Raw genomic sequence first — 20544 nt, 5'->3', positions numbered from 1 at the left:
GGACTAATATCCTGGCATTGTTTTCTGGGGACTCTTGCATCTTACAGGCTGGAAGCGCCTTTGCAGTGGAAATCACTCCACTGTTTCCCTCTCTCCTTCTATTCACACACCTTGGGGTCTCTCCCTTCAGAGCTGGCCCAGGAGACCCAACCTTCCTGCCCTTGGGAGTGTGGGGGGGTCAACTGACTTCAGGGAGGCAGGTCCGCCCGGCAGCAGCAGCAGCGGTTGGGCCTTGTCTCTGCCAGGGCTTATCTGACTCCAGGTAAGAGGAGGAACCCCTATAAACTGAGGCTTTGGCTGTGATGCCGTCTGGTCCCTGACAGTCGTCTTCAAACTCAAAGAAAGAATCTTCCCCAAGATTTGGGTGTGTGGAGGTGAGACAGTAAAGCAACAAGAAGAGGCGGGGCAGATTTCAAAGATGGCGGGAGAAAGAGCCCAGCCCTTATTCCCCCATCCCCAAGCCTCTCACTGTCATGGGAAGAATGTTCTTCCTCTGTGTCGTGAACAGGGCGGATGGAGGAGCTGATGTTCTGCAGGTAGACCTCTCTTGCCGAGTCTTCCCAGTGTAGCATTTGAGGGCCTGGGCCAAGATGGAATTCTTAGGCATTTCCTGTGGCCCAAGTGACCCCCAAGTCTTCCCCAGCCAAAAGCCCACCCTGCCAAGTATGTACCCTCCCACTCGCTCCTGACCCTAAACCCCCTTCCCTTTGCCTCCCTCCTACCCCATAGCCTTCTTGTCTTGGCTTGCCTGTCTCAGAAGCTTGGCAGCCTGGGGAGGGGTAGGCAGAGGCACAAAGGAACGGGTGTTCTTCTCCCCAGCACTCCCCCTCCCCTGGGCTCCAGGAGCTGAGGGTTTCCTTGTCTCCTCTCTGGAGCAAGGCACCAAGCCCGGCCCTGCCTGGCCCCACTCCGGACATTCTTGGGAGTGCGTTTCCCTGGAAACTGGGTGGCTCGGGGGTGCATGTGCTATCTCTGTGTGTCTGTGTAACTGGAGTGTGTTTATGTATCTCCGGATGTGTTTGTGACTCTGGGCTTCTGTATCGCTGTGTTTGTGTCTTTCCTTGTGTTTATGGATCAGAGTGTTCGTGAGTCAGGGTGGTGGGATGGGGGCAGGGGTGAACTCAGGACTGATGGTACTGAAGTGTCCATATGTGAGCTCCTGTGTGTGTGAGAACTCATTGGCCACATGCCTATCTGTGGGCACATATCAAGAGGGCCATTTTCCCTGTCTTGGTCCCCCATTCTGGCCTTGTAGAGGGGACGTTCCTCACTCCTCTTGGAAAAACAGAGGGCTACCCTAGAAATAACAAGGAGCCCTCTCCAGCTGGCCAGGCCTTGGATGCATCATTCTGGGCGCTGTGCCCAACCATAGGCAACTTGGAGAGGCACACGTCATAACGAGCAGAGTGGCAGTGACAGGCTCTTCCAGCAGGAATACGCCTGGGTCGGGGTGGGGAGAAGCAGGCAGAAAATAGATGCCAACATTTATCTAAAGCTGTGGACATGGACACAGGAGCTTGAAGGGAGGGAGCCAGGAAGAGACTACTTCCACTCCACCTCTGGTATCTTGGCACATCCCACACTGCCATGTCCCTACAGAGCAAGAGGTGGAGCTGGGAATAGGACCAAGGAAATGAGGAGGAATCTCAACCTGGGTCTAGGCTGTCCCGCCCTGGGACCACAGCGCCAGATCACATGAAAGATCCGGGAGGGAACTGAGTAGGGGAGGACCCAGAAAACCATGCTGCTCAGGGCCCAGGCTGTCTAGACAGAAGGTCCCCATCCTCTCCCAGCATTCACTGCCAGCCTTTGTCCTGGGTCTCCTTCACTCCCCAAGCCCCCCGTTGGTGGGTAGGGGCTTACATGAGGGCCAGCGGGAGGCTCCCTGGAATGGGTTGGGGGGCCAGGATTCCTGGGTTATCCAGCTGCCTTTCTCTGGGATCCAGGACACTGAGCCTCTTCCTCTTCCACCCAGCTGTCAGTTATTCTTTCTGTAAAATGGGAATGAAGCGTCTAACTCCCCTCTAAGACTGATAAACATCTTGAGTAATAAAGTTCAAAGGAAGTAGAGAAAAAGCAAAGGCTTCTAGCTCCCACTTCTTTGTGCCTGCCTCCTGCCCTGTTTCTCCCTGGCGGGCATCTTCTGTGTCTGTCTGGGTCTGTCCAGCTGGCCGTCACAGTTTCCAGTTTCCAGACCGATGAATCACATTTCCTGAGGAGATTTTTTTTTAAACCTCCCCCCTATTTTGCATTTGACCCTATATGGTTTTCCTTTTTCCTTCAGAAGGGGAATAATATGTGTGTGCACACATGAGCATGTGAGCGTGTGTGTAGTATGGCAGTATGGGTAGGTGTTCAGTGAGGGTGGAAAAATCGTTTGACTCTTTCTCTAAGGAGGTTAACTTCTGATTTCAGAGTCTCTCCAGGGACTGAATGAAAGGCTGTCTGTGCCTGAGTGAGTGTGTAACCAAGAAGGGGGCTGGTGCCTGTGGGGTTGTGTGTTTGAGAATAAATGTGTATGAGAGACAGGGAGTGTGTAACTGGGGTGTCGATATGACTCAGAGTATGCACGGCCAAGGGGTGTCTGTGTGACTGAGCAGGTGTTGGTGTGTATCTGAGAGAAAGTGTGTGGGGCTGTGTGAACTCTGAGCATACGGAGTATGGCTGAGGGAGCATAGGGTATCCCTTAAGGTTCTGGTGTCTGGAGGCCCAGTCCCTGGAATGAGGAGAACTTTCTGGGGCCCCGACTGGGTGGTGGGTACTTGCCTGGCCCAGAGCCCCACTCCCCCCACCACCGCGCCCCACTCCACCCCAAGCCCTGGGGGTTCCAGAGCTGGGTGGCCCTGTGTCTCCCAGATGGGGAGTGTACCTCCTTGGGCTGGAGAGCTCTTTGCTGGGGCTAGCACAGCTGGTGGTTGTGGTTGGCAGGAGGTAGTGTTGGCTTCTGGAGCCCCAGGGAAGTGGGCTGGCTTGGGAGAGGCAGTGTCTTGGTCCAGTGTGGGTGATGGGGTGAGGTGAGCTGCTGGGAGTGTAGGGGTGGGGGGCGGGAGAGGAAGAGGTGTTTAGGGTGGAGACAGGGGTGGGCTCAGGGTGCTCACATTCGCAGAGCCCTGCCTTGGTTTGAACTCCCACTTGTCAAGGTCGCAGCCTGAGGGCCAGAGCTGGACCTAGTGACCCAGCTGGATTCCGGGGAGTTCCACTCTCTTCTCTAACATTTGGAGCCATGGCTTGTCAGAGCTTAACCTCCGCTGTCATTGACATCAGCCTCACTCTGTTGATGAGGAATCCAAGGCCAGAGGGTGTGACTGGCCCCAAACGACCAGCCAGTCAGGGGCTGGGCTGGCCCCATCCTAGACTTCTGGTGACTTCTTACCACAGAGGGCTCTCAGTGAGACCCCCGCTTCCCCTCACTTCTGCCTCTTGCCTCGGCCTCCGGCCTCGGTGTCTACCTCTCACCTTTCCCTCTTCTCGTCATCTCCCTGGAACCTTTCCTCCCTGCCCCACTTCTACCCTGCCCCGGGCTCCGGAATCCCGAGCTGGCTCCCTCCCCGCATCCTCCCGCGCCGCCCCGCCCTCTCCATCCAGCTCCCCTCTCTTCTCCTCCATCACTTCCTCTTCCCCTCCTCCTCTCCTTTGTCCCTCCCTCCCTGGCTCCCTTCCCCCGCCGCCGGTGGCCGGCCCGCCCCTCCCCGGGCATTGGTGGCTGCTCGCTGCCCGGCTGTTCGCTGCTCCGAGCCCGGAGCCGGCAGCGCGGGAGGTCGGCCCGCCCCCTCAAAGGCCCCGGGGCGGGCCGGGGACCCGGAGGGCCTGAGAGAGCGCGGACGAGCGGTCCGGAGGTCCGGATTCGGCGGTGAGCCCTCAGCGCCGTGGCGGCCGCAGCCCCGGCCGCCGGGCGAGGAGCAGCACGAGCTGGGAGGGGCGTGGAGGAGGGCTGGGGAGGCGCGCGAGGAGGGAGATCGGGTCCTCGGCCCCACTTTGGGAGCTTGAGGTGGTGAGACTGGATCGTGTGTGAGCCCTGGAACATATCTGAGTGGGGCGTCTGGGTTCGGGGCCACTCCTCGGCGGAGCAGACTTCATCTTCCTCAGCACTGGGCCGTCCCCTCCATGGACGTGCCCCTGGATGGGGTGCAGGGGTCCTGGTTACGATGAGGGAGCCTGTGTTACGGCTAAGAGGGGTCTCTGATGGAAGCGGCCAAGGCCCTTCTTCCCGTTTTCCCCTCACCCCAGCCTTCTTTATAGCCAGTTCATTCTGTTTGTGTGGCCAGCAGGGCAGTGACTGTCACTCTGAGTGTGGGAGCCTCTATGCCTTTATCTGTGTCTGTGTGTTTGATGAGCATGTATGTGTGTGAGCCAGGTTAAGAGTGTGTCTATGTGCAATGTTTCCCCTCTTCGTCTCTCAAAGATAGGATCACCCGCTTCTTTGCTCCGTTTTTTCACCTCCAGATGTGCAGCTCCTCCACCCACCTGTACACAGGTGGGCCCTGAGCCCCTTTGGGGAGCAGGGGAGCACGAACACAGCTTTGCCTGTGTGAGAAGGGGTTGTTGGGTTTCCTGAGTGGGCTGACCTTTGGAGGTGTGGGGCAGAGGTGGGCAAAGAGGAGGTTTCTTTCCAGAAATAGGCTGGCGAGGCCCCTGGGGGCATGGGACCAGAGTTGGGGCAATGCCTGGGGCCCCTGAGTGCAAATAGAAAGTTAATTTGGGCAGGAGCTGGGCTGCAATCAGTCCTGCTGCCCTCCTGCCTGCTCTATTAATACAGATCCAGCTCTGCTGCCTGGCATCACCTATTTATAGCCCAGAGGCGGCATAGCCACACCCCTTGTGTAGAGGAGGGTGAGGGGCAGAGAACTCGCAACTATAGGAGCCAGGGCTGAGGGTCCCTAGGAGCCCACAGCCTCCCTGGGTGGGCCTGGCACTGATGGGCTGGAATCTACCCAGACTTCCCACTTCTTTCCCAGTCTGGATTATGTAGTCAGGCTCCTGATCTGCTCTCCCTCCCCACCACCGCCCGTCAATCTAGGGTTGAGTGGGTCTGTCTAGACCCTGCGAACTCATCATTAATTAGCTTGTTAAATGGTTGAACGGAGGGGGAGGGGAATGGCAGGGTGCTTTCTGAAACAGCTGTGGTTGTAATTAGGTGGACGGTGTGGCTGGCTATTATTTATTCCGGTTATGATTACTCTGGGATCAGCTCCTCTGATTGGTGGCTTGGCAGGGAAAGCTCCCTCCTCTCCTAACCACCCATCAGCCTCTAGAATTATTGGTGCCCGTCTGCCTGGGATGACCTGTGGGTGTGCCAAAGAAGTGGGTGGTTTTGTCTGCTGTGTTATCTGCTGTGGGCTTCTCAGCCCACTAGCTCCCCAACCATGGTAATGCTCAGGGTCCCCCAACAGGCTCCTGAGCTCAGTGGGGGGCCTGCCAAGGAACCCACGTGGCCTGGGATGCCCCATGCCCCTGTGGCCTGCCTGAGCTGAACTGTCTCAACGTCCAGGAATGTAGACTTCCCTGCCAGTCTTAAGTCAGACTGGCATGAAGCTTGGGGCGCCAAGTGGCACCAGATTGGGTAGATAGGAGCCTGGGGCCAGGGGCCAAGGGTGTGGGCAAATTGGAAGGGTGGGTGGTAGAGAGCACCAGGGCTCTGGCTTCTCCCAACATAGCATCTTGTGCAGAAGCCTCTAGCACCTGGTGTGGCCAGGAAGAGGAGTTCTGCCAGCCAGGCTTAGGCACCGTGGGCACACCTGCTGCTCTGCACACTCCTGGTGCCCCTGGCTACATTTTCTGGCTCCCACATCTCCTCCCTGCTTCACGCACTTACACTCTTCCTGGGCAGGACTGGGCTTGTGTCTCCTGCCTGGGAATGTGCTTGGCTGAGGCTGGGCCCATTGGCTTGGCTTGGCTACATTCCAGGGGAGACCATGGAGCAGGAAGATGTCAGGCCAGAGAGTGCTTTGACGGAGAGAAAGATGGCAGTAGTTTCTCCCTACTGTCAGAAAGGGTGGCAACTCTCTTAAGGAACTAAATTCCGGTCCCTGAGGGGGCATCTAACTGATCTGTGGTTTTTCCCTGTCCCCTATCTCAGAGCTTTTTTGTGATCCTGGAAGTTACTGCCTCTCAAACTGACCCTTCCACCCAGGTGGCAGATAGATGGATCATGTGTGCAGTTTGGGGCGGTGGTGGGGGCACATGCTCCGTTTACAGGGCCCTTTGACATACACTGTCTTATTAACTCTGCAAAGTCGGTGGTATTGTCCTGATCTTTGTGATGATAGAACTAGACTCAGGGAGGTGAAGTGACTTTACCTGAAGGTCTCACAGGTTGTAGGAAGAAAAGTTAGGACTAGGACTCACAAACCAGCGCTCTTTCTGCTCTGTCCTGTGCTGTGGAGCTGGGCCGGGGCGTGTTGAGCACAGGTGGGGTCAGGCATGGGCCACGCGGACACTGTGAGTGCAGGTGGGGGTGGCTCTTTGGAGCCTGGGGTGAGCCTGCTGCTGCTGTGGGGTGAGGGCTGCCTCGGCCCTGCCTGCCCTTCCAAGTGTTTGTTTTCCCTGCAGGCTGCATGTTGTGCCTGGGTCAGTCCACCTTCCTCCGCTTTAACCACCCTGCTGAAGCCAAGTGGATGAAAAGCATGATTCCTGCAGGGGGCAGGGCCCCTGGCCCCCCCTACAGCCCTGGCTCAGGTAGGTACTCAGTTGGGGCAGGTGGCTGGTTTGGTGGCACCCCATGGCCAGTCCTCCTCCTTGCCCACTCCAGCCACACTTGTAGTGTCAGGGCAGGACAATACCCATGATCCTGGCCTGCTGCCGCCTGCCATGGGCCACTTGTGGAAAGTGCCAGGCAGTCTGGCCACTGGGAGAGATCCAAGAAGTGCTGCTTGGCTGGAATTGAGGAATCATGTGCCCGAGGGATGGAGAGCTCTGCCAGCCTGTATCCCACTGCCCTGGAGGGTGCCACCTTGGTGTCTGGGACCCTGACCCTCTTCTTGCAACACCATGGGGCTTCACCCTTGAGAGTGGCCTGAAGGTGCAGAAGGAAGCATCAGATTGAGCTCCTGAAAGCTCTGGTGGGGGGTGGGGGGGTCCCACCTGCTGGTGATCCTGTCCTTGGGCCCTGCCCCACCCCCAGGCCAGGCCATGCCAGCTGATGACTCAGTGGAGCAGCTGCAGTCTGTGTGTGAATTATTGATCCCCAGAGGAGAGTTGGTAATTGTCCCAGGGAACCAGCACAGTCCCCCTCAGCCCAGCTGCCTAGGGGGTGGGGTGCAGACCAGGAGGCTGCCCCTTGGCCTTCCACTCCAGACTTTGCATTCAGATGGCTGCAGGATGACAGGTGTCAGCATGGCATTGGGGCGGGTGGACGTGTATTTCCGGTACACCTAGCTGGGTGGCATCAGTGGCTTAAATGATAGTCTGGGGATCTGAGGAAAGATGGGTGGTCACTGGGATCACCAGTATCCACAGCAACCTCACACAGTCCCCATAATTTTGGACTCAGACTCAGTCTTGCAAAGGCTTCCCTTTCTCCTCCACTCCCCCCCCTCACCTCCCGGCTTTCTAGTCCCTTGGGGGCTCACAAGCCTGGGTTCCAGGTCCATTCCCTGGTTAGCTTTACTCACCTCACCCTAGCCTTGTCATGCCACTCCCTCAGCTGTTCGGTTCCAGGGACTCCTGGTTGGTTGTCTAGGGCTGGGGCAGGGCAAGGGCAGGCTCTTGCAGGCGTGGCTTAGTGGGCTAATTGGAAGCGCTGGGCTGCACCTAGTTGCTGGCCAGCCTGGTTTCCAGGAACTGGCCTCTAGGGCCGGGCCCCTCCTTTGCCTCTAATTGGATAAAGTGATACCACTCGCCCAGCCCTGGGGGCTTTGTGTTTTTTCCCTGGATCTTGGCCACTGTGTTGGAAAGCCCTAATGTCCTATTAGACTGGGACCCTCCTGGAACTGGCCTGCTCCCCAGCATGCCACGTTCCCTTTGTAGAATGTCCACTTGCCCTTCCTGAAGGAGAGGTCGAGGAGTCTGGGGAAACCAAGGCAGGGAGGAACCTAGTCTTGGAGTGAGTAGACAACAGTTAGGCCTAGAAGTGCCTGGCACTGTTGCCAGCTCTGTCCTAAAGCATAAAATGTTAGAGCCAGAAGAGCCCTGCCCATCCTCTTCCTTTACAGAAGGAGAAACGACAGGCAAGTGACTTGGGGAAGGCTACTCAGCGGGTCAGTGGCAGAGCTGGCACTGGAACCCAGATCTCCTGGCTGCTTCTCTGGAGCCTCTGCAGCCCCACTCTGCTAGCGGGAGGTGGGGAGTGCTCGCTGTCATGCAAAGGCAGCTCTCTAGGGCCTAGGAGGTGCAGACTGGGGCCTGAGGCATCTTTGTATTTTCCTTCAGCAGAATCAGAAAGCCTGGTGAATGGGAATCACACCCCACAGCCTGCCACCCGGGGACCCTCAGCCTGTGCCAGCCACAGTTCCCTGGTGAGCTCTATTGAGAAAGACCTGCAGGAAATCATGGATTCGCTGGTGCTAGAGGAGCCTGGAGCTGCAGGCAAGAAGCCTGCCGCAACTTCCCCGCTCTCTCCGATAGCCAATGGTGGGCGCTACCTGCTGTCCCCCCCAACCAGCCCTGGGGCCATGTCCGTGGGCTCCAGCTATGAGAACACCTCTCCAGCCTTCTCTCCACTCTCCTCACCAGCCAGCAGTGGGAGCTGTGCCAGCCACTCACCCAGTGGGCAGGAGCCAGCACCTTCCATGCCCCCACTGGTGCCAGCTCGCTCCTCTAGCTACCATTTGGCCCTGCAGCCCCCACAGTCACGACCAAGCGGTGCTCGCTCCTCTGAGAGCCCGCGGCTGGGCAGGAAGGGGGGTCACGAGAGGCCCCCTAGCCCTGGCCTCCGAGGTCTGCTGACAGACAGCCCAGCCGCCACTGTCTTGGCGGAGGCCCGCAGAGCCACCGAGAGCCCCCGGCCGGGTGGGCAGCTGCCTGTGGTGGCGATCAGCCTGAGTGATTACCCGGCTTCCAGTGCCCGCAGCCAGCCCACCAGCAGCATTCCTGGCAGCCCCAAGTTCCAGCCTCCAATCCCTGCTCCCCGAAACAAGATGGGCACGCTCCATGACCGCCCTCCTAGCCCTTTCCGAGAGCTGCCCGGCACTGAACGCGTGTTGACGACCAGCCCCTCGCGGCAGCTGGTGGGTCGAACGTTTTCAGATGGGTCGGCCACCCGCACCCTGCAGCCTCCCGAGAGTCCCCGCCTGGGCCGGCGGGGCCTGGACAGTATGAGAGAACTGCCTCCCTTGAGCCCATCTCTGTCCCGAAGGGCTCTCTCCCCCATGCCTGCTCGGACCACCCCAGATCCCAAGCTAACCAGGGAAGTGGCAGAGAGTCCCAGGCCCCGGCGCTGGGCAGCTCACGGGGCTTCCCCAGAAGACTTCTCCTTGACTCTGGGGGCGCGAGGCCGCCGGACACGGAGCCCCTCACCCACACTTGGGGAGTCCCTGGCACCCCGCAAGGGCAGCTTCAGTGGCAGGCTGAGCCCGGCTTATAGTCTGGGCTCTTTGACTGGGGCTTCGCCCCGTCAGAGCCCCCGTGCCCAGAGGAAGCTCTCCAGCGGGGACTTGCGGGTACCTGTCACTCGGGAGCGAAAAAATAGCATCACAGAGATCAGTGATAATGAGGATGACCTCCTGGAGTACCACCGGCGGCAGCGCCAAGAGCGGCTTCGGGAGCAGGAGATGGAGAGGCTGGTGAGCGGATGCCAGGGAGGCTGCCGATATCCATGGCAGGGACTCTGCCAGGGTGTGGGCGGGCCAGCTGGCAGAGTGGGAGGGGCCGTGGACAGGGCTTGGGCTTCCCAAGCATCTCCCCCTCCAGGATACACTGTGGTGACCAGTATCTCAAGGATCTAGTGCCCTGAAGAACTTTATTTGGAGTCTATAAGGCCTTATTTTAAATTCATGCTAATTTTGCATTAATTCTATAACACGTTTGTTTTAATGTGTAAATTAAGTTTCACTTTATTTATCTGGATACAGTGAAGTTCTAGGAAGACATACAACATTCACGTTGAGACCCTGTACTTCTCAGTTTGAGAAGCAGGTCTTCATAATGAGAAGGCTGAAGCCCAGAGAGGGGAATGGGTTTGTCCTAGGTAACACAGCAAGTTCTGGCAGGGCTGGAATTGGAACCCAAGTCCCTTGTCTTTCCAAGGCTTGTTCTCTAGAAAAGCCTCTGGTCTTTCATTCTTGCTTCTCTTTGGCCCCTATAAATGGGTGGGAGCTGCACACCCTGGCCCATGCAGGATTGTCTGGGAATGGGGGTGGAAGGGGAGAGAGAACAGGACAGGCAGCCCCTGGCTGATCCAGGCATCTGTGTGATTGTAATTGTGTGTGTGATTGTGTGTGTGTGTGCGCGCGTGCACGTGCATTTGTGGGTGCATTTGGGGGCTGGGTGTGGCTCTGGGCAGCTGTCCTGGAGATGGCATCTGAGCTGGGTGGGTGCTGGGATTCCCCAGATAGCACAGGGAGCGCAAGGGGCTCTGGCTGGTGTGTGTACACTCGAGCACATGTGCAGGCAAATGGAATCTTCCCTCTTCCTTGTGAGCAGAACAGGGTACTTGGGGGCCCAGGGACACTGGGATTGGTTTGAGGAGGAAAATCAGAACTGAGGAGGTTTGTCTGGAGACCCTTTCGGAAGAGGCTGGGACATCACTAGGTGAGGTGAGGGTGTGGGACAGTGTGTGTTGGGTGGGTGAAGGATGAGGCAGGGCCCCCAGCCTTTTCCATTGCTGTATCTTCTCTTCACTGTTTTCGCCTTGGCTGAGACAAGAATGCTTGACCTACCGGGAGTCTCATCCAGGAGAGGGGACAGTGAACCTGGCACAGGCAGAGGGCCCAGCCTCCCTCAACTCCTCCATCCAACTTTCCCCTCAACGCCCCACACACCTCAGCACCAGCCCTGACCTGCCCCATCTGCCACTTTAAATCCTGGAGGCTGCCTGCCCCGCCCCTCCTACCTCAACCAGGCTCTTATCTGGGTCCTGGGGCAGGGGCGGGAGCACTGGCCCAGCCTCCTAGGTGTGGAGACTGTTCCTGGTTATTTCTGCCATGGAACTGGGCAAGCAGCAGGAGGGAAGCTGGGTAAGCGTCTGGGGGGTCCTGGCCAGACTACGTGGTGAGAGACACTGGAGGTTGAGGGACCCAGGAGGGCCATGGGAGCCTTGGGAGGCTTCAGTCTGGGGTGTTATGAGTGGGAGAAGGGGACACAGACCAGGAGTGTGAATGTACTCCTTCAGCTCCTAGGCCCCTGAGAGGTATCTGTGGGTGCCTAGGCCTGGGCATGTAAGTGCTGGCTGCCCCCTCATCCTGGGAAGGCTCTGAGGGCTGCCTGTGAGTGCAGGGTTTTTTTGGGGGGGGTTGAGATGGGGATGAGGAGGACCATGGCCCCACTCTCCCAGGCAGGGTGTATAGCTGTTGTGCATATCGTGTGAACCTGTGTCAGGATCCTGTAGGCTCAGGGCTGTTTTCCCACCCCGTCTGTGTTGGTGCTCACCTGTCTGCATGCTGGACTGTGTTTATGGGTGTGAGTGTGCATTTGTGCAAGTCAGGACTGGTGTGTTTGTGTGTGCCTGCCTGTTACCGCAGGCCTGGGGCACATGCTGTGTCCTTGGGTGTCAGTGCTGGTATGTGGGGTTGTCTCTGTGTGCCCTCGTGTCTGTGGCTCTCCGGCTGTCCGTGTCAGCATGAGCACTTGCGTGTCTGTGTGTCTGATTGGCGGTCTTTAGTCTGCTTTGCCACTGTGTGTTCCTGCGTGCGTCTGGGTGTGTCCCTGTGTGTCCATGAGGAAGCCCACCCTGGGACAGAGTGAGGAGAGGAAACAGGAAGGCGGGAGGGGCTGGCCACATGGGCAAGTGGCAGGACAGCCTGGTTCCTCCTGCCCACTTCTGGGGCACCCACCCTCCTTCCCTGTGCCTCCCCAGACTTTGGGGTTGGGGCTCTCCTGACTTGATTCTGAGCCCCCAGCCCCTAGTGTCCTAGTCCTCTCTCCTGCCAGGACACCGTGCCTGGCTCTAACCCCAGGGGGACCCAGCCTTCTCCCCTCCATGCCCTGCTCTGTCCACCCTCCCCAGGAACGCCAGCGCCTGGAGACTATCCTGAACCTGTGTGCCGAGTACAGCCGGGCTGACGGGGGACCTGAGGCCGGGGAGCTGCCCAGCATTGGGGAGGCTGCAGCGGCCTTGGCGCTGGCAGGCCGGAGGCCCTCACGAGGCCTTGCAGGGGCCACTGGGACCTCTGGGCGGAGCACTGAGGAGCCTGGAGGGGCCACCCAACGCCTGTGGGAGAGTGTGGAGCGCTCGGATGAGGAGAATCTCAAGGAGGAGTGCAGTAGCACCGAGAGCACCCAGCAGGAGGTGGGGCGGGGCCTGGCAGGCTGCTGGGTGGGCGCCGGCTGGAGGCCACGGAGGGCATGTGCATGGTGGGTGCCAGGGCCCAGTGAGGGGGAAGTGACTGAGGTTGGGGACGACATCAGGGGTGAGAGGTGTAGAAATGAGGAGCAAGGAAGAGGGGGAGGTGCTGGTGAGTTTCCTGAGCTATAAACGTGCTTTATGACCTGCCTTTCCTTGGGGCCCCACCCAGGCCTGGCACTCAGTGGTAAGTCTTTATTCCTTTGGGCTGTGCCTGTATTGCTCCCCTTGCAGGGAGGGGAATTTGCCTCCTCTCTCAGTCCAGCTACTCCTTCTGAGCACCCTGAGAAATGGGGATCCGTTTTTTTAGTCTCATCCTGGAAAGCTCTAGGCTTCCCCAGTAATGGCTTCCCTCCCCACCAGCACGAAGATGCACCCAGCGCCAAGCTCCAGGGAGAGGTGCTGGCCCTGGAAGAGGAGCGGGCTCAGGTGCTGGGGCGAGTGGAGCAGCTCAAAGTCCGTGTGAAGGAGCTGGAGCAGCAGCTGCAGGAGTCAGCCCGAGAGGTGAGCCCGGGGGCCCTGGCGGGACTCCTCCCGGCACAGTGACGGCCCCCAGAGTGGCCCGAGGCCACCTGCCTTGAGTGGCCTTGACGTGGACCCTGGTGTTGCCTCCAGGCTGAAATGGAGCGGGCGCTGCTGCAGGGGGAGAGGGAGGCAGAGCGGGCACTTCTGCAGAAGGAACAGAAGGCGGTGGACCAGCTGCAGGAGAAGCTGGTGACCTTGGAGACGGGCATCCAAAAGGAGAGGGACAAGGTAACCCACACCTGACCTGGCTCAGTGCTGGGGCCTCTCCCTGCTCACCTCATCATCTGTCCTGCAGACCAGGTGGTCTCTGTGCCCCTCCAGGGGCAGGGTGGGGGCCTTGTCCTCTGTAGGAAGTACCGGCTTGGAGGGCACTGCCAGGGACTGGGCTGGTGTCTGGGGTCTTCTCTGCCTGGGTCTCTGTTCTACGTCTGGGTGCCTGGGTGCCTGCCATTCTGGGCCCTTCATGGCCTTTCTAGGAAGTGCCGAAGCCCCTTCTTGGGCAGTGAGCACAGTCCAAGGGACTGGTGCTGGGAAGAGATTCAGGTTTGGGTCCCTGCATCTGGAGAACATCTCCCTCCAAGCATGCCTCCGGTGCTCAGGACGTGGTCTTTGGGAGATGGCCCTCAGGTCTCTGCTTCCCTTGAGCCTTCAGGATCTGCAGCCTCCCATCCCAGATGGTCCCAGCTCCTGCCCCTGCCCCTTTCAGATTTCGTGCCAGCCTGCAGGGGGCGCTCCGTCCCACAGGGGCCGTGCCAGCCATGCCCAAGATGCCCAACAACGTGCCTAAAGCTCTGAAGTGGAGAGGGGCCACCTATTTCTGGACTTGACAGTATTTTTCCAAGAATTAATTTTCCTTCTGGATTTTTTGAGAGTGTCTTCCTTCTGCCCCTCAATTTTGAAGCTCTTAAAAATTCTTTGTCCACCCCCCCACCTTTTTTGGAGCTTTGACTCTGGCCCCCAAAACCACACTCCCAAATTCTGTGCCAGATTAACTCCACGCTTACCAACCAGGCCTGTACTAACGCCCTCTCTAATCACTGTCCCGGGCTCTCCGCATGCCCCTAACGGCCAGTGCCACCCAGGCAGGGCTGAGCCGTGCCTGCTTTTGCGCTAACTCTATGAGCACGTCTGTGCCCGTGGCCTCTCCCCTCTAATGCTGCCTCCTTCCTTTCTTGGTGTGGGACCCCAGGGCGTTGATCAAAAAGGAATGGGCCAGGGACACAGCTCAACTATACCCAATGGGGCACTGGCAGGAGGGGTACAAGATTGGGGGAAATGCTTGGCTGAGGAGACTCTCAGCCTGAAGAGCTCCTCCCATTTGGAAAAGCCAGGGTGTGGCCTCCACAGACTGTTGGCAGTTTCCTACCTAAAGGGAGAGGCGGGCTGTCCTCCAGCCATCGCCTGCCTTCCCTCCCAAGTTGAGGGGTAAGGAGGCCCAGTGGTGTCATGGCCTGTGGAGGGCATGGACAGGGGCTCTCTGCCACACAGTGGCGACCCTTTCTGGCTTTCCTCTGGGGCTTCTCAATTTCAGATACTTCAACCAAAGGGTGGGACTGGGTAGGACTCTCCTCGTGCCCACCGTGACCCATCCAGAACATAGAGTATCTTAAAGGCGGAGTCCAAGGGTGGAGAAGTGCTTGCACCCCAGGAACTGGCCTGATCAAGTCCTCTCCAGGGATGGGGGTGTGGTTTGGAGGGATGGGTAGAGGCAGGGTTCATTGTAGAGACTTACTCCAGGGTGAAGCTCAGAATTCCAGAAGGAACCTGCCTAACCTCATTTGTCATTGACTTGCATTGCCTGCAGGTCTGGACTTTCCTTCTCTCTGGGCCCAGTTATTTGAGGTGGTGATGGTGGTGGTGGTGGTGGTGGTGGCAATGGCAGTGGCGGTGGTGGGGGCAGTGGGGAAAGTTCACTCAGCTTCCCTCCCCAGCCCCTAGCCCCCAGCCCATGGCCCCACTCTGGCTTTGGAATCAGTAATCACAGTTTCTCCTCTGCCTGTCCTTCAGAGGGGTGACTCACCAGCTCCTCCCCTCGTCCCCCTTCCCGCCCTCAGAGGTGTCATCTCGCCCCAGACAGAGCCATCCACCTCCTCTCTGTACCCACTCCTGGGGCTCCTATTACCATGGCAACGGCCGAACTAATTGCAACCCTCATCCTGCTGAAGTTCAGCCTGCAGTGCCAGCACCCGACCCACACCCCCACCCAGGCAGCAGGGAGGGAGGCCTAGGGGGTTGGGCTGGGGTCCCCTCCACTGCACTGCTGTAGATTTAACATCGTCAGCTCCCAGTTCACACCCAACCCTTGGATTTAACCCTCACCAACTCTGTCCTTTTTCCCAGGGTGAAATTTTGGTCTCCGGGCAGTGGAAGAGGGGGAGGGGCGAGAGCTAGAGGCTCCACTTTTGGGATGTGGAACCAGCTTTGGTCATGACTGGTTTGGAGAGAAAACAGAGGGCCTTTTCTTAGCATCTACCCAAACCCTCCTAGTTCAAGGGACTCCAAGAGACCAAAATTTCTGCCTGGGACCCACACCTCCGCTTGTTAACACCATCGCCCGCACCTCTGAGCCCTGTCTCACACCCCGGCTCCTTGCCTGTCCCCCTCTGCACCTCTCCCTCCCCATTCCTCTCTCCACTCTGCTTCCTCCTCTCCCGGTTTTGCTCCTCTTTTATCCCTGGCCTGCCCCCTCCCCTCCGCTCTCCCGCGCCCCTCCCCGCGCCGCCTCCGCCGCCGCTGCCGCCGCCGCCGGGCCGGAGTTGAGGAGTGTGTGTTCTGTTTCTCCCCTGCCCGCCCCCTCCCGCCCCGGCGACCAGGAGAGGGCGGAGCTGGCCGCGGGACGGAGGCACCTGGAGGCCCGCCAGGCGCTCTACGCCGAGCTCCAGACGCAGCTCGATAACTGCCCCGAGTCAGTGCGGGAACAGTTACAGGAGCAGCTGAGAAGGGTCAGTTCCACCAGCCCCCCTTTCCCGCCCCCCCCGCCCGCCCGGAGGAGAGGAGCGGCGGGCCGGGACCGCCTGGGCCCTGCAGTTCCTGCCGGACGCCAGGGTCGGTGCTGTGGCTTGGAGGGGACAGGGAAGGATTGGGGGGGTGGGGGGGGGTCTCCTTTCTGCTACTCCAGGCAGTGCTGCCCGTGCGAGGGGCCAAGCCGAGCGGAGGAAAGGGGGTTGGGTGGGGGCAGGTCCCTTCCTCCGCCTCCCCTCCAGCCCCCAGGACTCACACCTCTGTGACCTGGCCCTCCGGGCCCAGAGGGGCGTGATGAGCGCCACCTAACCCCCGCTGTCACTGTCGTTCAAGGAGGCAGAGGCTCTGGAGACTGAGACCAAGCTCTTCGAAGACTTGGAGTTCCAGCAGCTGGAGCGAGAGAGCCGGGCTGAGGAGGAGCGCGAGCTGGCGGGCCAGGGGCTGCTCCGGAGCAAGGCCGAGCTGCTCCGCAGCATCGCCAAGAGGAAGGTGCGCCCCACCGCACCCCTGCCGCAGGGCCCGTGGTGCCGGGTTGGCTTCACCTTTCTGAGCCTCAGTTTCCTCATCAATAAAACGGGAACAGTAACAGACTGTAGTGAGAATTAAAGGAGCTGAGGTACGTGAAGACCGCATAGGATGTGATCACAGGAAGCACTCAGTGAACAGTAGCCAATCTTATTAAGCCCTGACTCCTCTCAGTCCTCCAGTGGAAAGTGGGTTGGGCTCACATTCAGAACTGGGCACTGGCTGGGCAGGGAAGTGAAAGATGGAGATGCAGGAGGGGGCTGAAGAGGAGGCTTGCTCCTGCCCTTGGAGAGCTGCTCTCTGTCTGATGGAAGTGCTGGGCCACATACAAAGACCCGAGATCTGAGATCTGGGTATAAGAGCCAGCCAGGGGTCCTAGAAAGTCCTGGATTCCAGTCTTGGCTCAGCCCTGGCTTGTCTGAGCTGTAAAACAAGAGGATTGGGTATTGTATCCTGGCCAGTTCTGCAGCTCCAGGTGCTGTGATGTCTGCTCCTGATTTCAGCCAGACCAGGACAGGGCGATGGGATGGGGCTGTTATGTGTGTGAGGGTGGGGAGTAAAGTTGGGAGGAGGCTTGTGTTAATAAGCAAGGGTTAGGAAGATGTCGGGGAGGAAAATGAGGAGGATGGCCCAGGCGGCTGACACGCCGGTGGCTGAGACTTGCATGTTCGTGTACACATGTGTGTGCAAGTGCAGTTTGCCTGGTTGGAGTGAGTGGGTGGGAGTTGAAGGCAGTGCGATCAGGGGAGGGGGTGTCAAAAAGTGATGAGTTGGGGGCTTGATGGCTAGCCTGAGTTTGGTGATAAGTGGGGAGCCACTGGACTTCCCCCTGAGTCCAGATCCCTTGCTTCTCTCCCTGAGCTGCTCTGCCTTACAGATACACCTACTTATCAGTAAAATGGGCATGAGGCACCTGCCTCATAAGAGAGTTACATGAGGGAACATGCGCCAAGCTTTCAGCAGATTTCTTGGGTCCTAATAGGTTCTCAGTAAATGGCAGACCTTGCTGTGAGGATTACCTCCTGGTCTGCTTCAGTCGACTTGCCCTGACTCCCGATTTAGTACAGCTCCCTTCTTCCCTCCCTTCTCTCCTATGTCTTGCTCTTGAAGGTGATAGTTTAAGGTCTCCTCATTCAGGAAGCCCTCCTGGGATAAACGCGGCCCATTTTCCCCAGACTATCCTTCTGTCTCGCTTATCTTTTCATTTCCTTTTAGCACATGGTTGTTAAGCCAGGCATCGCACTAAGCCCTATCGGGGATATGGAGACAGAAAAGACACTGATCCTGCCCTTGGATCTGACGGCTTGGGTGGGGTGATGGTGATGGAGACATATATTCACAGGCAACAGTAATACAAGACAAATGGTAATACAGAATAATTTGAGCACAGAGCAAGGAGCAAAAATATTGAATAGTGATCAAGGAAGATACTGGAGAGAAGATAGCATTCGGTCTGGTCTTGGAGGATAAGTAAGCTCTTGATGGGTGGAGAAGGCAGGGACAGCTCTCCCAGCACAGGGAACTGTTTAAGAAAGGCCAGAGAGCATACAGCTGCACAGCTGACTGCAGGACAGGGCCGAGCTGAGAGCTGGTGGGGCACGGGTGAGAGGGAGGCTGGAAAGTGTAGGCCCAGTTCTGGAGCCCTTGAGTGCTGGCTGAGGAGTTTGTGCTTTATCCTGTGAGTAATGAGGAGTCACTGAAAGACTTTGAGGAGAGGTATGGGCTACCCTTACTTGTGGATTAAAAAAAAATTATTCAAGTAATATACATTCATTTTAGAAAAAGGTTAGAAAATTCAAATAAGCAAGCAAACAAAAACAAACCTCAGAGGCCATGTTAAGAAGATGGTTGTGGCAGGATTTAAGTGTATCAGAAAGTTCAGAGAGTGGAAGCAGAAGGCTGGTGACAAAGTCCAGGCCGGGAAAGCAGAGGGCCTGGATTGGGTGGTGGCAGGAATGGAGGAGTGGAGCAGGTGGAGAACTGTTCAGTGTCTCCAGGATTCTGAACATGTTGACTGTAGGGGCCTGGGGGAGGGAGATTTGGGAACTTGAATGCTGGCTGGTGTGCCTAGTGGCATAGGGGTCACTGGTCCAGGGAGGGGTAAGGAAAGGAGCTGACCACCGCAGCCTGAGTTTTTTTCCCCTGGTGTGAGAAGAGGCTGAGCAGACGAGCTGGCTGATCCCCTTCACCCAGGCCGAGGGTCTCTGGGCAGGAGAGACAGCCAAGCCTCTCCCCAGGGCCTGACCCACCACCCTCATCTCCTCCAGGAGCGCCTGGCAGTCCTAGACAGTCAGGCTGGGCAGATCCGGTCCCAGGCTGTGCAAGAGTCTGAACGCCTAGCCCGGGAAAAGAATGCCTCCCTGCAGCTGCTGCAGAAGGTAGCCGTGGTCAGGTTGGATGGTTAGGGCTGGGGAGGGGCTGGGGGAGTGGGAGGTGAGTGCAGAAGGGCTGGGGTGGAGACTTGCCAGCCACAGGGGACCCCTTTGCCCTTTACATGGGGCTTCTTGCTGTCATTCCCACTCCTTCCTGATTCTCTGACGCTCTGGGCTTGCAGGAGAAGGAGAAACTGACTATGTTGGAAAGAAGATACCACTCACTCACAGGGGGCAGGCCTTTCCCAAAGACCACATCGACCCTCAAAGAGGTAACGTGGTTGGGCCAGCCCCAGCCTCAGGCCCAAGGGGTCTCCTGGGAGACTCTGGAACAACACGTGGCACCTTCCCCTCAATGGCTGAGGTTGAGTATGGGGACATTTTCCAAAACTGGCGAGATTTGAATAGGAATGGCCCTGAGGTCTGGGGTTGGATCCTCTAGGGCTACCAGCTGCTTCTCCTCCATTAGCTGTCTGGCTTCTGGATCTGACCATTTTGGGTGACTGAATACATCCCGGGGATTCAGGCGGCATGGGTGGGGAGGATGGCAGCTCAGAGAAAGGGCCTGGGCTGGGCGGACTCAGCTCGAGAGGGAGCCTAGGGATCTAGGGGTCCTGACCCGGAAGCTCTCTGGGCTCTCTTCTAGAACTAGGCTCCAGGCTCAGAACTGTTCTGTTCTTTCCCGAGTCTTCTCATGCCAGGTGTGTGAGGTCCGCCTAGGCCATACCCAGCTTCCTGCCTCACCGCACAAGCAGTGTAGGCCTGGGGTGGGGTGGCTGGGCTGAGCGTGAGGGGTGAGGCCCCTCACACGTACCCTCTCTGTAGGCTGAACTGCTCATCTCCGAGTCCTCAGAGGTGGGGCTGGGGACCATGGCTCTGGGCCCGTTCCCAGGGGCATCTCAGGCTGGGGCCTCCTCTGTCCCCTTAACCCCACCTGCTTCCACTCAGCTCTGCCCCAAAGTGCAAGAGGTAATCACAGTTAACTGCCTGCTCTGCTGTGCTGACTGCCTGTCTGCCTGCTTGCTGAGCTCCTGCCCTCAGCTCCTCCCAGCGGCCCAGCTGAAGGGTGTGTGGCAGTAATCCTTTGGCCAGAGTTTGTGAGAGGGCTGTCCTGCTGTTCCATAGGTGCCCGGGCAGCCCATGCAAATCAGAGCATCAATTTGCATATACATTTCCCAGTATTCTGCATGCCATTCATCAGTTTTCACAACACACTGGACCTTCCAGCTCATTTCCCTTTTCCATGACCCCTGGAGGACGGTTGGCCTCTGGAGCCAGGCCAGGATGGGCTCCTCTGGGTAGGGCAGGCTTAGGATCCTGTGCTTTGATTCTGCATGCATTTTGGATGTCTGCCATGTCCCCAATGCCTCGATAAGCTCAGGACTCTAAGGATATGCTCAGGGAATATAACAGTCCTTGTCTTCCCAACCCACAATCTGGCGTATTAGCGACCTTTGGGCAGTGGCATGTTTTTCCGCCTGTGCTTTTAACTGCTCCCTGCTAAGGTCCCTTTCTCAGGGCCCATCTTGCTCGGGCCCTAGTGGTACCTCTACCCTGACCCCTTCCAGCTCCTGCTCCAGGAGGCAGGGTGGGATGGGACCTTCGTGAATGGTGTGACTGGTGTTCGGTGATGCACGTGTGTGCCCACTTTGTTGGAGATGGAAGGGTTCTCTGGGAGCTGGGTCCTGGTCCTTGGTAGACTCTTGACAGACCCTCCTGAGGCTT

General features: G+C 58.2%; 1 protein-coding gene across 9 annotated transcripts in view; it reads left to right on the top strand.

The window, feature by feature from the left end:
• Positions 1 to 20544, top strand: part of PHLDB1 (pleckstrin homology like domain family B member 1) — a 44221-nt gene that overhangs the window by 8311 nt on the left and 15366 nt on the right. For 4 of the 9 annotated variants that reach the window (XM_032472505.1, XM_032472503.1, XM_032472501.1 and 1 more), the window contains exons 5-12: positions 6550 to 6675; positions 8368 to 9719; positions 12101 to 12382; positions 12800 to 12940; positions 13052 to 13189; positions 16256 to 16411; positions 18715 to 18825; positions 19002 to 19091. In XM_032472505.1, coding sequence (XP_032328396.1) covers positions 6550 to 6675; positions 8368 to 9719; positions 12101 to 12382; positions 12800 to 12940; positions 13052 to 13189; positions 16256 to 16411; positions 18715 to 18825; positions 19002 to 19091 — 2396 coding nt within the window. Of the gene's footprint in view, positions 1 to 6549; positions 6676 to 8367; positions 9720 to 12100; positions 12383 to 12799; positions 12941 to 13051; positions 13190 to 15774; positions 15904 to 16255; positions 16412 to 18714; positions 18826 to 19001; positions 19092 to 19644; positions 19789 to 20544 lie in introns of all 9 variants that reach the window. The other 5 variants (XM_032472497.1, XM_032472498.1, XM_032472504.1 and 2 more) reach the window with 3 other exon arrangements.

The sequence above is a fragment of the Camelus ferus genome, chromosome 33 (assembly GCF_009834535.1).
Source record: "Camelus ferus isolate YT-003-E chromosome 33, BCGSAC_Cfer_1.0, whole genome shotgun sequence".
Lineage (NCBI taxonomy): Eukaryota > Metazoa > Chordata > Mammalia > Artiodactyla > Camelidae > Camelus > Camelus ferus.
The sequence above is the reverse complement of the archived record's forward strand: the minus strand, read 5'-3'. Positions and strand labels throughout refer to the sequence as shown.